Source organism: Armigeres subalbatus, chromosome 2, assembly GCF_024139115.2.
Source record: "Armigeres subalbatus isolate Guangzhou_Male chromosome 2, GZ_Asu_2, whole genome shotgun sequence".
Classification (NCBI taxonomy): Eukaryota; Metazoa; Arthropoda; class Insecta; order Diptera; family Culicidae; genus Armigeres; species Armigeres subalbatus.
This window is the reverse complement of record NC_085140.1, coordinates 463409708-463426487: the sequence shown is the minus strand read 5'-3', so window position 1 is coordinate 463426487 and position 16780 is coordinate 463409708. Positions and strand designations below refer to the sequence as shown.

Below are 16780 nucleotides of genomic sequence, written 5' to 3'. Positions count from 1 at the left end.
TACCCGCCCACCTATGGTCAATATTATGTAACATCGTGAAAGATGATTAAATTATCTTTCGAAACAGATCAAAAAGTTTGAAATTGGCCGAACAATAAAAAAGTTTTAACAATTTCAGTTTGGGGTCAATATGACCCCAGAGCACAGACAACGTAAGTTTTTTGTAGCACAGACAGAAGGTTAATACTACAAAAAAAAAACACCAAAACAAAGTTAAAAAAAATATAAAAATATATATAGGGGGAATGACGGCTTTGGCAGGTTTTGTTCTATTATTGGCAGGGGGGTTTTTTATGACTGACTAGGCTCAAATTTGGCCTAAACAATCTTTGCATATCAAAGAATATTGTGGCCAAATTCCATAAAATTTGGTCGACAAAACCCCCCCTGCCAATAATAGAACAAAACCTGCCAAATCCGTCTTTCCCCCTAGGTATATACCGGAACAATTGCCATATATTGCAAACCATATAAATGTACCAATGTAAGCGATCCTTAAAATCAGGCTGAAGAATGTTTCTTTCTAGAGTGTAACAGGTAAAATAAAATTGAAATGTGCTAAAAGCGTCTTGATCATCATATCATAGAACCTTTTCACACCTACATGTTTCTTCAGAAATATCCGAAAGGAGGTATACCTTCCTGCTGTGTGGTCCAGATTATTTACTAAATTAAAATCAATTGTTGGCATTTCACGCTGTTAAACGAGCACGAACATAGCAAAGCAAGGAGCAATAAAATTAAAACCCGGCAATATATTTCAATTCGTTGTAGCTTATTCTTTATTCACAGATGGCTCGCAACTAACTCACATGTCGTTACTTCCCCTGTTGCTTCAAATATTCGTCATATAGTTGCAATAATTCTGGGCTGGTACGGGGTTTAACCACCAGTAGTGCATGCTCGAAATGAGTTTGTAATATTTCTGTGGCTTCGAATGATTCCTCCAATGCTCTCAATACCGCTTCCTGACAAACCGCTTCTATTTCTGATCCAGAATATCCTTCAGTGCTGTGAACCAAAATATTGATATGAACATCAGTAGCGATCGGTATCTTTGAAAACTTTATGTTGAATATTTCTCTTCGGGTCTGACTATCTGGCAATCCAACGTAAATTATTCGATCGAGTCTTCCTGGACGCATTAGCGCCTTATCAATTAAATCTGGTCGGTTTGTAGCTGCAATGACTTTAACGTTCTTAAGAGCACTTACACCATCGATTTCGGTTAAAATTTGAGCCAGAACTCTTTCTTTAACTGAACTTCCAGAATCGGCCGACCTTTCACCGCCAATAGCGTCTATCTCGTCGAAAAATATGATTGATGGAGCAACTTGTCTCGCTTTCCGAAATAGTTCTCGTACAGCTCGTTCTGATTCACCAACCCACATGGAAAACAGTTCCGATCCCTTGATGGACAAAAAGTTCAGTTTGCTTTCGGTTGCAATTGCCTTTGCTATCATAGTTTTAGAGCAACCTGGTGGACCAAACATCAGTAGCCCTCGGGGTGCTATGATTCCAAGCCGTTCAAAGACATCCGGATGATGGATTGGCCAATCGATTATCTGCCGCAACTGTAGTTTCAAATCATGCTGACCACCAATGTCGGTCCATCGAACGTTGGGACATTCTATTAATATTTCGCGCATGGCGCTAGCTTTCACATATTGTAAAGCACGTTCTATGTGGTCATAGTTGATCAAAAAATCAGTTTCATGCATTGCTCGTCCCACCAAACTCACCAAGTCAGCGCCAACGTACCCATGTGTTACGAGTGATATTTTTTTAATATCATCAACTTTCAGACAATGTTTGTGAAGCGAGAGAATTTTCGATAATATTTCTTCACGAGCCTGAGAATCGGGAACAGGTAATTCAAATTCATAATCTATACGGCCACCTCTTCTAACGGCTGGATTGAGGTTATCAGGATGATCTGTGGTTCCAAGAATAATCATTCTCGTTCCTCTGTAGGAAGTATGCAAACTATCGAGTAGGTTCAGAAAAGAATGCGAAATTCGTTTGATAATATCCGATGACTCTGCTTTAGGGCATATATTATGGATTCCCTCGATAATCACAATGGTTGGATTAGGGTAGTTGATAAATGCTTTTTCAAAGATCTTTTTGATATTGCTTTCAGTTTCTCCGTAGAATTTGCTGTATAACTCCGAACATTCGATATTAATTACAAGGCATTTGAAATGATTCGCTAGAGCATTAACAAGCATTGTTTTTCCAGAGCCAGAAACACCATATAACAAGACTCCTCGACTGATAGGCGCATATAATGGCGATTTAGAGTGGCCTAAAGCAACATCAATAATTTGCTTAATCTCTTTGATAATTTCTCCTAATCCACCAATGTTGTCGAGAGTAAATTCAGTTCTTTCTAATTCATTTGGCTCATGAAATTCGAGTTTACTAAATAGAATTTTGGAATCACGATCGACTTTAAAGCACCTTGCTCCCAAAGACAAAGCCTCCAGTTTGCTGATCAATTCTTGATCTTCTCTTATCAAAACATTAGCTACCTTGAATTTGTACAGTTTGTTGCAAAGTCTAAGGCATAACGAACTATGATGGGAGAGTATGCGATCATGATGTTGCCGTTTTATCAATTCCGAAAAAGTATGTTCATTTTTACGAATTTCTTCTCCATCGGTCAATTCTGTGCTCACTGTCAAAGTGTCAGCGCACTGAATGCTTTTCACAAGTGGCCTGATACAACATTGATAACTGCTATTGGTTGAAACAGCGATTTCATCTGAAATAATGCAAACAAGATAAAATAGTACTCATTAATTTAAAAAATAACAGCTGATGGGGATTGTATGACATATTGTTAAAATGCTTGTAACAAATAATAGCATAATTTATCAACCTGCTTAGTTATGGGTTAGCAATAGCATCAGTATCGAGCAATTCGCACGAATGCGTAGGTGGTCGTACAACATTGACTATTTTTTAACTTTATTACAGTGTGTTTTTTTTTTAATTTTATATTTAAGGTCAATACCCAAGGCTGGACTATTGAATGATAGTAGAATCACTTTCATCCGTTACCACAGATATTGATTTGGGACTAATCACCATCGCATAGATGGAAGCAATGCACTCTCCAATAGTTGACATCTGACCTGGCCACGTCCTTGCGAATGCTGAGGAAGGAGAAGGATGGTTCGTTGGACATCTACTTAAGAAAGACGCAGAGAACTCTACGACCTCTCATAGATGCCCCCGGGGTTTGGAATTTGTTAGTGTGGAAAATTATAACAATAGGAATCGTTTTTAGTAGAACGTGAATCACAGAAATAATTAAAATAGAAATATAAAGTAGGAAAGGGGTCATACACTAATTACGTAAGCACTTATGGAGGGATGGCGGGTCGGACATTTTCTTACTTTCCATATAAATAAAAAAATATTTGTATGGAAAAAATCTTACATGGGGGGAGGGGGGTTGAAAAACCTAGAAAAAAATGCTTACGTATTTAGTGTACAGCCCCAAAGGGACTAGCCTGGAATGCAGAAGTGGTAGTCACTCCACTAGATCACCGAGCTCGTCTATAACCTGCTTAGTTATTGGTTTTCTACAATATAATAAAAATGACTGTTTTAATTCATGGTCAGATTTTTTTTTTTAGTTATTAAGTGATTTTTTAATTTTAAAATTAAGTTCATCGCTGATGGTCAGAAATCAACTCAGCTTTATTCAGCACTAGCAGACCCGACGAACTTCGATTCGCCTAAAATTGATTAGTTCTCGAGTTATGTAGACAAATCTGTTTCATTTGAATGGGACCCCCCCCCCCTTTCCAAAGGAGGGAGAAGTCTCGAACCATCTTAAGAATCTTCCCCGGACCCAAAAACCTCTGCATACAAATTTTCACGCCGATCGGTTCAGTAGTTTTGGAGTCTATAAGATTCTGACAGACAGAAATTCATTGTTATGTATATAGAAGAAGAAGATACATCGTCAGAGCCTATCTCACACTGTGGCCTGTATGTAGTATGTATAAATAGTAATCCACACTTTACTACAAATAATATGGTATATACTACTTTAGAAGCAAAACGATACGAAAAAAATCACGATTACTGTACTAAAATTTTCGAACATACTACTTTCGTGGAACTTGATTTAGTTGGTAAGAATAAAAGCAGTAAATAGGGTATCTGTTCCATTATTAATAACATGCTCCTATATCAAAAACATTAGCAAAACGGGCAATTTAGGCTCAATTTGTGTCGTGTTTTGTTGTTATCCGGCGTGCTCACTGCTGAAAAAATCACAAAAATGAGAAATACAGCAATTTGCGCACCAATTCTTTGTTTACGAATGGTATTGATTTGGGTACATGGTAAGAATTCCAGGAGCAGTTTTCCTACTATACATTATTTGTAGTTTGCTCAAAAGCTTGCAACAAAGTTATCGTCTGGATTTGAATTCGCTTGAATGGTTAATAAATGTTTAATTTTTTTTTGTCTTTTTTTGTGATTTTTGACCCTTCCTTCGGAAGTGTCTATAATTTCGCTTTGTATGCGTTACGCAGGCGTGTTATATATTAATCTATCAATAAACCTCTTGAATTATGAAATAAAATGTATGGCAATTGAAACAAATTCTCCTTAATATTAAAAATTTAATTACAACAAGTGATATGATATAAAAATAGGCTTATTTTTCGGATTTGTTTCGAAGAAACAATTGATTTTAATTGAGGAACAGATAGAAGCATGTACCACAAAACCTTCTCAGAAAAGCAAAAACGTAAAAATTTGAAGGGATTTCAAAAACTTCTTTAGTGGAAGCTAGATAACAAATGTGAGCATGTTTTAAGATACTAATAGACCACTTATATGCATGTATGTGTGCGTATGTGTGCAAATTCTAAAATTTACTACCATATAAATCAAGGTATCAAACATCATTAGTTTTACAAAATTAGGCAGCCATAAGGCAAAATATATGTTATTATTGAACGCTATTGAGTTTCGTTCAGATCAATGACTGATTAAGTTAGTTCTGGATTAATTAATATCAAGGTCTCTGGAAATTACGAGTATACATGCTGCCAGCGTTACGATAGTTTCTAACCAACCATGTTACCACATGTTACAATAGCTATTCAATCCGACGAGCGCCTGATAGATAGGCAACCTGACGTACAGTGCGGAATCATTCGTTTTGTTGTCACTCAACCCATGGAATCCGCCTTTTGGTAGGCAATTAATTTGTCATTTACACTTTCAATCGCCGTGGGAGGTGGAGTAGTTTTATCTCGTTTTAAATACTGGAGCCTGAAAATATTTCCTTTTAATTAAGGAAGGGTCAAAATCCCACTGTAGGTGGATTAATCTGGGTTTTTATTTAGTAATAAGTTCATCACATAAGATAATTAAAATGAGCGCTGTAAAAAAAACTTGAAAAGAGACGATACGTATAGTGATAATCATTGAAGCTCATACACTGGAATTTCTTTTTTAAGTCACTAATATTTTTACGCAGATTTTGGCTTTTTACGCAAATTTTGGAAGCTACCCTTATTCTACGTGGACATGGAATATTTATTATGCGTATCCCCCACAAAAAACTGACTTCAGTGTAACGATTGTAGGAAGTGAAAGTAAAATGGTTGAAGAAACATTTTTCTTACTGATCCGAATCATGAGGAGGAGAATCGAGTGGTGAACGGTAAACGCGAATATTTCTCTGCTGCATTGGGGACTCTGTTTTTACCCGGAATCTATCAAACTACCGTGAGCGTCCCTTTTTCTGTGCGACTCCTAATTCGGCGCACTTTGACGCTACAACTTTTTTTTTCTAATTTATTTTACTGTTTTTAATATATTTATTTACTCGTCATCAAAAGTTGGGAATTTATTGTTGTCATGGGCAGATGATAAGGCGTTGATAACAAAAATATTTAGAATAACAAAAGCGGTTAAATCTAAAATGTCAAAAATGGCCTCCTTTAGCAGCAGTGCTAAAGCGGTACTAAACAAAATTTTCTCAGAATAGAGCAAGGTTTTGGCAAGGAAACATATTTCAAAATGCTGGAATAAAAAGAGCAAAAAATGCGAAGATAGATTATTCGGAAAGAGACGAGGGACATCTGCTACTTGTCCTTGGGGACCACAGCTCCCCTAAGCTTTTTTTGAACTTCGCGGTATCTAATCGAAATGTGTATATCACGTGGCAAAAAAAGATATTTTAGTTACTAGATAAAGATTGTCGCTGTTGTCGCTGTCCGGAATATCTTTTGCTGGCGAGGATAGGGGATCTAAATGTCAATGAAGGAAAAATACATACGATTTGACAGTTAGGTACCACACATGTTTCGGACAGCAGAACTAAGGGAACCGAAGCGACAATCTTTATCTAGTAATTTTCCCAATCTTTATCGAATAATTTTCCCTGGTAAATCGACATAATTTCCCACTCGAAAATTTCATAGGCCGGACTGGTAATCCGACATTTGAGAAAATAGCAATTATGGGCAATATTAGCATTTATGTAGGACTGGTCTTATTTTTTTTTCAAATCAATTTATTTGAGGCTCATTTGTTTTATACAAACTCTGCGGAGCCGATAGGCTGAATGAATAACAAAGTTATCCTAACTATATAGCATTTTTCGCGCTTTTTTGCGTGCCGCATACTTTTCTTGTTCTCGTAGATCCTCCTTCTTCTTCTTCCGTTGCTCCTCAGCATAGTCTCGTAACATTTTTTTCTTTTTTCTCTGTATAATTCAGAATACTCTTGCGTTCGTACCACAATTGGTCAGTTTTATTTTTGAATACGATTTTTGTTGGATCCTGTTCTTCTGTTTCCGTAGATTGCTGCATCTCCTCGTCCAGGACTTCAATTATCTATTCTTCGATAACTTCCTCTTCGGCACCTTCTTAATTTTTCTTGGTTCCGCTCACTACTTCGGTATAGGTTATCAACGACTCCTTGGGTTTTTTTGACTCCGTTTACTACGCAGAGGACATGTACCCTTCCTTTCGGCATTCCTTAGGCTCTCGTAGAAGATCCTTCCTCTGTGATTCGCAATTTCCAGCGACGGCGGTATTTCATGTTTCACATCGATAAACACTCCTCTTACACCCGTGTACAAGTGATCCAGGCCCAAATCCACTGAGAATTTTTCGCGGACTGAATACTGCACTGTACCGTATTGTCCGAGTAACAAAGATACATTATCGTCCAGTATTTCTGGAGGAAGGTCAAACACCCGAACATATCGAATGTTGCTTCCCGCAACAAATATCCGAACTTCCACAGCTTTTCCGCTCGAATACCGAAACTTTAGCGGATCGCGATTTTTCCTCAGTGCTTCTGCATGGCTTCCGTTCCGAGGTGATAAATTTTACAAAAAAAATACCGGTCTTCAGTCGTTTTGTAAACAGTTTCCATAAGATTAACATCAGTAACTGTTTCACAAAACCGGCAATCTCACCCCATGTTGGACGGGGAGCGGTGAGCGGAAAACGGAATTGCACCGTATTCACAAACATCATGCGATTGTTCTTCTTCTGCATCCGAGTTCATTGATCCACACACAAAAGGCCAAATACTTCTGTTCGGTACATGCGAGGGGCGATGCACTTATGTATTTTTGATTCAGTCCGACGTATTGAATAATATTTCGATGTATTTTTCGTGTATTTCCGCGTATTGAGTGTAATAATGTATTAAACTGAATTAGAGTGAATTGTTGTGCATTAATGTAATATTTGTGTATTTTCTTCACATAAACGGATTGAAATCGAATTTTTGTATACTTTGACCACGATTTTGACATTTCAGTGTTTACGATTGATTTCAAGAAAAAAAAAATGAATTTATGTGCATCAAAATTTTCTTCGATGTTTTTTCAACATCGGTTGAATTAAACCATTGCATTTTACATTTGGCATAAGATCTTTAAAATCATTGCATTTTATTATAAACTTTGCTTGTTATTTCGTCGAGCAAATGAGTAGAATTCAATACTTCCAATCTGGAGATTCGAATCCTATTCTCGCCCCTATGTAGGATGTTTTAGAATGGAAAATAATGTCGACTCTTTGGGCGTAGTGTATCCATCTCGATATCCATTGTGCTTGTCAATCGAATTTTATATTCATGCCATAGATCAGGCATGGAAAAACTTTCAATTATGAATTGTGGAAATGTCGGGAAATGGATACAAATGCTAGTATAACACTATTGGATTCAAGAAGTATATTTTATTTGAAGTTAAGCTTCTATGGAAGCTATAAAGGTAAATTTTTATTATAGACATAGACGCAATAAATTTAGATTTGGTTAAAACATGTTCATTATATTTCTCATCTCTCTGTTCTCATTTTTATGTGGTACTAGTTGACCCAGCAGACGTTGTCCTGCATAGTAGGCGAGAATGTGCATTCCGAACTGCCCATGCAGAGTTCGCATAGGAATCACAATTTTAGTTATTCACGGTTTGCTCACCCTTACTCGTAATTTTCCCATTAGGAAATATCATATAAACCCGTCGGAAACTATAACGAATGTTTCTGCTGAAGAAATGAAAAAAATCCATGCAGCCGTTTTCGAGTTATGCGGATACGAACACAGACCATTTCATTTTTATATATAAGATTGGATAATTGAATCCAAGTCCTGAATATGTTCACCTAATCAATATGATGAATATGAACACCCCTGCGATGCACTGATGTTTATATTAATCACGTCCCGGTGAAAATTCGAAAGTCGCATATGCAATGTTGTTGACATTTTGGACCTCGGCTGTTGATATCCGACAAACCAAATTTAGGATCACTGCTCCTGATCTTAAACGTGGTTTGTCGAATGTCCAAGATGATTTCTTGTCTGAAATGCAAGAGGACTGGCAGAGCAAATATTGATTTGAAATTAATGAAGAGGATTCTCTCGCACAGTTTGAACAGACGCTACCAAACTTTTATTTTCTTTAAGGCGTGCGTTTTCTTGCGTAATGACGATTGTACCCGTATTTAGATGCATTTTATTATATTTTTTGCACTATTTGCATTAAAATATGATATTTTCATTTTTCGTGTAATAATGTGTATTTATGAACTATTTGCATTTTTGTGGATTATTTGTATTTTTATGCAATAATTGTATTTCCGTGCATTATTTGGATTTTTTGCATTATTTGTATTTTTATGCATTATTTTTATTAGCGTATTTTTGATTCATCATTCGATAGTAGTGAACCGCCCCTCGGGTACATGCAGTACCTATTATCGCGTGAAGACAACTTTTTGCCTTTCTCGTACAACAAAGTTGCTTCAAAAAAGAACTTTTGATAGAAGGCCCGGAGACCCATAGTTTTATATACCGATCAACTCAGCTCGACGAACTGAGGTGATGTCTGTATGTGTGTATGTATGTGTGTGTGTGTGTGTGTGTGTGTTTGTATGTGTACAAATTTTGCAGACACACTTTTGGAACTTAGCATCATCCGATTTACTTGCAACAAGTTGCATTAGATGTAGAATTCAGCCCCATTGTTTGCTATTGAAAATTGTTTCGATCGGACATTGCATTTCGGAATTATTGAAAAATCATTGTTTTTTCCCAAGGGTACCCCCTTGGAAAAAAAATTTAGAATCGAAAAAAAAAATTTTTTCGGAAATGGTGGCAATGCATTTTAACTAATGCAAAAACATGCAAAATGATCGAAAAAATGTGATCTATTCTCCTAAAGAGCTTTTTTGACCTTTCTCTAATGTGATTTTTTCAATATATTTTATAATGCACGAGAAAGGCATCATCACTGCTAGGTGGATTAATCTGGGTTTTTGTTCGTCCGATTGCAACGACGCACTAAGCAGTAATTATAGTCAATACCTGGCCATAAACCAAATTAATGAAATTGGATAAACCCAATCAAATATAGTTCCATTTCATAATATATAGCTTGTAGAATAACCCTGCGGGGTTTCCAGGGCGAAACAAGTATGCCTACATTGAAAGATGGTCGATGAAAGTCTGTTGTTTATGAAACAAAAATAATAGCGTTTTCCTCCATTCCAATATGCTCATAAAATGAGTTCGTTGCAGCGTTATTTACTATTTTGATGAAATTTTCAACATGGATTTCCAAGTTTGAAGAATGTTGGATCATATAATGAAATAAAATGTAAATTTATTTTTAAACACTTGTTCACACGCTAATAATTTTAAAATAAAGTTTTAGTTGTGAATAAAATAGATTCAAATTATGAAATCAGAACAGAATGAAAGATAGCTTTTCCACGCTTCTATTGCTGCCAAGCGCTCATCCGGACTCGTCCGAACTCCAGAGTTATACTAGTTTGAATAAAAATTTAGATTTTCAGTGTTATTTGTTTGTAGCACATAGGAATCACCAAGAAATCCATAATTTCATTATGTTTTATGACGGATAATTATAAACTAATGATAAAATATGTTATCCAACCAGTTATACTTAAAACTGTTGATGTTTGGTGTTTTTTTAGATAGATCGCCAATTCAAAATACATACCATATACCCTTAATAAAGCTAAAAACCAAATATCGCCAAAAATGATCAGAATCAATTTGTAACATTAATTAAACTTCATACAACTGTAAATAACCTCATTTACTCCTATGATTAATTATTTTTGATTAATTATTTTAGAGCGTCTTAGGGGAAATGCTACAAGGTTAAAAAGACTATTATTCTTCCATTTACTTCCACTATTAACCATGAAGAATGTTTTTATAGAAGTCGATTTGAAAGCGAGCGAAGGGCAATATTTGTGATGGCACATATCACACGACCTTCCTTCTGCCAAGCTCCCTTGTGAAGGGGGAGGGAATATCAGTGTGCCAAGCTCCATTGTGAAGGGGGAGAGAATATCAGTGTGGAAGCTGAGGAAAAAGGGCAAAAGGAAGGTGGTTTGATTTGCTCATATGCCATCGCGTGCGGAAGGATTTTCTATCGACGAGTGCTGTCTCCAAATTTCTTATATGACATCAGCATTTAGTCGAATAGGATTTTTATTGCACAGTTCTGTTTTCTCATTGCGTCCGTCTCGTCGCAACCAACTTGGCTGTAGCGTATTTTCAACGTTACGTGCACATGGCGTTAAAATGACGCATGTGTGCATCGGGAAAAAGCGGTAACGAAGCGTCGCCGCACCGATGCACACCTGCGTTTTTTCAGCGCCACGTGCACGCAGCCTTGAAAAAACGCTACGTGGACATCGGCCCTTAGTTACTAGATAAAGATTGTCGCTTCGGTTCCCTTTGTTCTGCTGTCCGGGACATGTTAGGTACCAAGCTGTCAAATCGTATGGATTTTCCTTCTTTGACATTTAGCTCCCCTATCCTCGCCAGCAAAAGATTTCCGGACAGCGACGACAGCGACAATCTTTATCTGGTAACTAAAATATCTTTTGATTTAGACCTGTGCGCCGATCTACTTTGAGCCGGCGGCGCACAGTGGCGGACCCCCATACAAATGCCGGACAAAACCTAATATGTTGCTCGAATTTTTCACCACAGAGTAAAGGCTCCCCCATACCTAAGGGCCGGTGCCCACGTAGTGTGTTTTCAAGCTGCGTGCACGCCGCGTCCACGCAAGGTATCCGGCATCAAATGTAGTCGTGCACACGTTTACGTGTGCATTACTCCATTTGATGCTGGGTACCTTGCGTGAACGCGGCGTGCAAGCAGCGTGAAAAAACTTTACGTGGACATCGGCCCTAAACGATTTCATCGCCGCGACGGCGACAACTAGTCGCCGCGATTCTATCGTTGGGTCGCTGCAGGCAATTTTCTATCTACGCTTCCATACCAATGGAGACAGAATCGCTGTCGCCAAGCGATAGAATCGCGTCGCGACTGTCGCGTCGTGTGTGCTTGGGGGAACCTTAAATTTTGGAACGCTAAATTTATTTTAAGGTTAGAACTGTTATCCAACATATAATATGCTACTCGAGTACTTCTGGAGGCGCAAGCCTTACGGTCTGAAGCATTATTAGCGTCCTCATTCTAACATTGAAACAGTAAATTTTGGAGCAACTAGGAGCACATTACCACACCAACCACTGGAAAGTAGACAAAAAATAGGATTTAAAACATGATACCAGATCGTTCCGAATCTTTCCTGAAAAAAGTTTTGTCAAATTTTCTTTTGCCAAACAAATTCCTTCCTGGGGAAAGATGAAAAAGGAAGTTTCCAGAATTCAGAATTTCGGAAGAGTAGTTCTTCAGAGTTCCTGTGAAAAACTCCGGAGGAGTTTCCAGAAATGAATTTTCCAGAATAAAGAGAAGAAATTTTCCAGAAAGGGTTTCTTAAAAATGGTACTAGGAGGACTTTATGGTTTGATACCAGTTATGTAAAAAGGTGTTCGCTAATATTTCTAGCTCTTTGTGTGAAATGGTTCAATGGTGGTTTTGTCATTGCTAGAAATGCTATGATGATCACCGCATCGTACCATCTAATGGCACATTACATCAATATATCTGCCATAAGTAATAAAATTTCTTTCAAAAGATACCATATCTGGTGAATCAGTGGCATAGCGAGAAATTTTGTTGTGGGAGAGAGGAGGGGGGGTTCTCCTGTATTGGGTTCGATGAAACAACTAAGAGTTATGATCCTACTCGACATAATGATCTCCGTCGTTCAAATACAATGACTCACAATCTTTTCGTTACCTAAGCTTCTTTCGAGCAAATAAAAAACACTACGTATCGTTCTCTAATTTTCACGAACAATTAGAAAGAACTCGTCCCTACCGACATAGAATAAAAATGGATATTCCTTCAACTTTTATTGCATCCCAGCTCATATGTGAATTCCCTGAAGTATAGGTATTGACGTCCTTGAGAGCTGCAAGCTTTTTTAAGTCATTTATGCTGATTGTGTTCCGCAGAGTTATATTGTACGAGCGTTCAACATATTTTCCATTTCAGTTCATCCAAGACTTCCCAGGAGTTCAGGCCTTAAGGTCTGCACCTATATCCTAACGGCTATTATCTGTTTTCAAAATTGACAATGTCCCTTATAATCTGTAGAATCCAATATGATATGCGCTCAAAAATTATATTATTACAGGTCCTCTGAGAAATTCTTTGAGTGTACGCCCTATTGACTGCTATTTCGTGCTGATCTACATAACTAAATTAGATAAGCCTATATGAAGTCAAATGCTATTTGATTCAAATGATCACAAATAGCGAGGTCTTTCTAACCATACGATAAGATGCGCAGCTACAAAGCAAGACCAAGTTGAAGGTGGCTGGGTTCGATTTCCGGTCTGGTTTAGGAAAATTTCGGGTTGGCAATTTTCTCAACTTCCCTAGGCATGAAAATATTATCGTGTTAGCCTCATAACATACGAATGCAAGAATGGTAACTTGGCTTAGAAACCTCGAAGTTAACAACTGTGGAATTGCTTGATGAATACTAAGCTGCAAGGCGGTAATGTCCTAGTGAAATATGTAATGCTAATTAGAAGATCGCTAACCGCATGTTCATTTCTGAAAGGAGCAAATAGATCTTTCGTTATGCGTATTGGCCTTAATACATGTACTCCAATTCTAGAAAATCTTGAGATTGGCTTGAAATGGAACAGGCATTCAATTGACTTTTACTTGTGTGTCGTTTTTGTTGCTTCAGTCGGTTCTTTGACTTATTCAAGGTCAACTTTTCCAAAGAACTCAAATTGTTTGAATCCTTTAACTATTTTAAAAATCTAAAACAAAACATGGAAAAGTGCTGCACGTAGAACCTGAAGGAATGAACTGATGTTGGTTCAAGATCGACCAAATGTTAAGCCAAACTTGAAAACACATTTTTTTCGATTATTGTTTCATTTTTTTTTAATAGTGGGGAGCGTAAAAAATTGATTCTTTGTGAAAGTTGATCTGAAATAAATTAAAGAATCGATTAAGCGAATAAAAATATTTGACGGGAAAGGTGAACAGAATTTCGATTGAATGATTACTAAAAACATTCCAAACCACATTTTTAGTTTTATAACGCTCTTGAAGACCAACAAAGTCGTTTTATTGCTTCCGGTCCTACCTACGGCCACTTCCCTACATATGCAACATTGTCGCCAGGACCGCTCCTCCATCGTCCCTCAGCACACAACATAAAGTTTTTTTTCCTTATTTAGATTTTTTTTTCTTGACATTGAGTTCAACGCCGACATCAAGTATGGGAAGTCTGCTGATACACGGTGTATCTTGCTGAAATGGCTTACCGCTTGAACCCAAAAGGAAACCAGTTTCGATATATCTTCCAGATTAGCTTAAAGTATACATACCAATTTTTTTTCTGTTGGGTCCACTACTCTACTTCTACTACTCTGCTGTACCTAAGCGCAACAAGCGAATAGAAATAAGCACCGTAGTAAGATAAGTACCTAGATATATTATTATACCTACGCATAGTATAAATAGTGTAAGCTGCGATCATTTTCTTCAAGTCGTCTCAAGTACGAGCCACTGAAGACGGCCTTACTGTTGAGGTCGAAATACGTATCTGTCAAGATACAATTAAGTGGAGGAATTCAATAAGATTGTACAAACTTATAACAAGTTGTGTGGGAGGTTATAACAGTAGGAATCGTTTTGGTAGAACGTGAAACACAGAAAGAATTAAGATAGAAATACAAAGTAGGAAAAGGACTAGCCTGGAATTGAACCCACGACCTCCTGCTTATAAGGCAAAAGCGATAACCACTAGGCCACCGAGCTCGTCTAGTGGTCTTATTAAGTTTTATAAAGTCTTATTTGTTAGATTTTCAATGTAGCTTTTTTAGTTTTGTTTGCTTTAACCCTTAAAGGCGCAAGGCGATTTTTTTTAGAAATCGTCGGAAATATTTTTAACGTAAATAACCATTGAAATCATTAACATTAAAGGTATTTTAGGTTTGTTGTTTTAAAACAACATTGCGCATTTAAGGGTTAAGTAGTTTCGTAAATATTTTTTCATTGTTTCCTGTTTTGGTAGTTTTTTTTAACGCTTCATTAACCCGATAATAAGTGTAAACTAACCGGTTATTGTCCCCAATAAAAATTACAATAACAATAAGGTAAAATTGCTGCGTATGAACTTACCTAGATTAGTGCATAGAACACGTGAACTTTTCTCGTCTATTGGCCAGGCTTTTCTAACGATTGTCCAAGCTTCTTTATTGATGGAATTCTTCAGATCAACTTCTACCAAATCTCCCAAATTCAACTGCAACCTGACCATAACAGCATTACCCATAAGGATCAAACCATCCAGCTGGGCATCACATAAATCCTTGAGCTCTTCGAATTCTGTCAATTTGCCACATTGCAGTCGGGCGCTATGAAATTCGTTCGATTTAGTTATGTATCCACTGAGGCTTTCCAAATTATAGCAGTCCGTCTGATGCTTTGCTAATTCCACCGTAAGCACTACGGATTGGCATTGTTCACATTTCCACCAGATCGGTTTTTCCTTTTTAGCAGATTTGGGCGGCATTTTAGTCAGATTTGACTTAAATCTCAGCACGAGACTTAGTTAAACAGAAATATATTTACACACTATTCAGACTTGTGAATGAAAATAAGAACGAATGGTAACATTTGTGTGAAGTGGTTACGCTTACCGCATCAAAGTTGTTTATAGTAGTGACACAAATGTAGAATAATGCTTAAAATTTAAATTTGCCGCATTTGAAGCAAAATAATCACAATCAGAAAGCAGATGTTTTTTTATTGTGTATCCGGAATAAATTTATACCGCTTTTTATACCGAAGTTGGATTTTTCTCCAGATACAGGCAACTTTCCCAACTTCGGAAGTAGTGCGCTGGATTCCGCTAAAGATGCGCTAAACAACGCATCCATTAGTTTGACAGATAAAACTTCGGAAGAAAGTTCGGTTCGGAAGTCCGGACTTCCGAATTCTAAGTTGGTGCTACGCCGACAATAAATCGCATGCATCAGACCTCGCTGACATCTACCACAGTTGATTGTTTATTTTCTTTCATAGCCATCAGCACGTCCAGAAAAAACTACACAGCTATCAATATAATAGCAAAGTTTTTGATATTCATAGACAAAAATTTGAAAAGGGCGTAACAGCCAAAATTTATTCCTGATTCTTCATACATATAAGGGCCCATTCACAATTACATAACGCTTTAGGGGGTGGGAGGGTGTCTGTCCGAGCGTTACGACCCATACAAATTTTAGAACCCTTCCATACAAAACAAGTTACGAGGGGATGGGTGGGGGTTGAAAATGGTCTATTTCAGCGTTATGTAATTTGTGAATGAGCCCATAAAGCTACGACGTAGGTCCTTCGTAGCTTAGTAGGGAAAGCAGCTGTCCAGCGTACTGGGGTCGTGGGATCAAAGTCCACCGAAGGGGCGGTTACTCTCCAATACCTTTTCCGAACTAAATCTACACTGAGGAAAATTGACGTATGATTTTCAATCAAACGCCTTATGATAATTTGCCACAAGGAATCGGTAGGAATTTTAATGTATTGCCTTATGAATGATGATTTTTATTTAAAAAATCCAACTTAATTCATCGAGTGGTGATACTACCTTTTACGCATTTAGCCAAGACACCAACCGTATATGGCGTTAAGCGGTCGATCGCTTTAAAATTCAATAGTGATCAACTATAGGCTTTGCCCCCTGTCGAATGAAACTTTTTTTTTGTTTGTGTTGTCAAATTGACGGCTGGGACCAATGGAATGAAACTTATTGCGAGAAAATTGGTTAAGAATTACTATATGAAAAGTTGTCTAA

At 37.3% G+C, this 16780-nt stretch overlaps 1 protein-coding gene across 3 annotated transcripts; it reads right to left on the bottom strand.

Moving 5' to 3' along the window:
• Nucleotides 1–754: 754 nt before the first annotated feature.
• On the bottom strand, nt 755–15737 carry LOC134218352 (ATPase family gene 2 protein homolog A). 3 transcript variants are annotated; one of them, XM_062697288.1, is made up of 3 exons: nt 15627–15737; nt 15106–15533; nt 755–2767 (listed from the first exon to the last, which is right to left on the bottom strand). In XM_062697288.1, exons 1-3 carry the CDS (start codon nt 15629–15631, stop codon nt 819–821), a joined length of 2382 nt encoding a protein of 793 aa, XP_062553272.1. In that variant the 5' UTR covers nt 15632–15737; the 3' UTR covers nt 755–818. The 3 variants fall into 3 exon arrangements, with proteins under 3 accessions (XP_062553272.1, XP_062553273.1, XP_062553275.1); XM_062697289.1 differs by having other exon boundaries at nt 15106–15570; nt 15627–15728; XM_062697291.1 differs by having other exon boundaries at nt 15106–15561; nt 15627–15728.
• Between the last annotated feature and the right edge of the window lie 1043 nt (nt 15738–16780).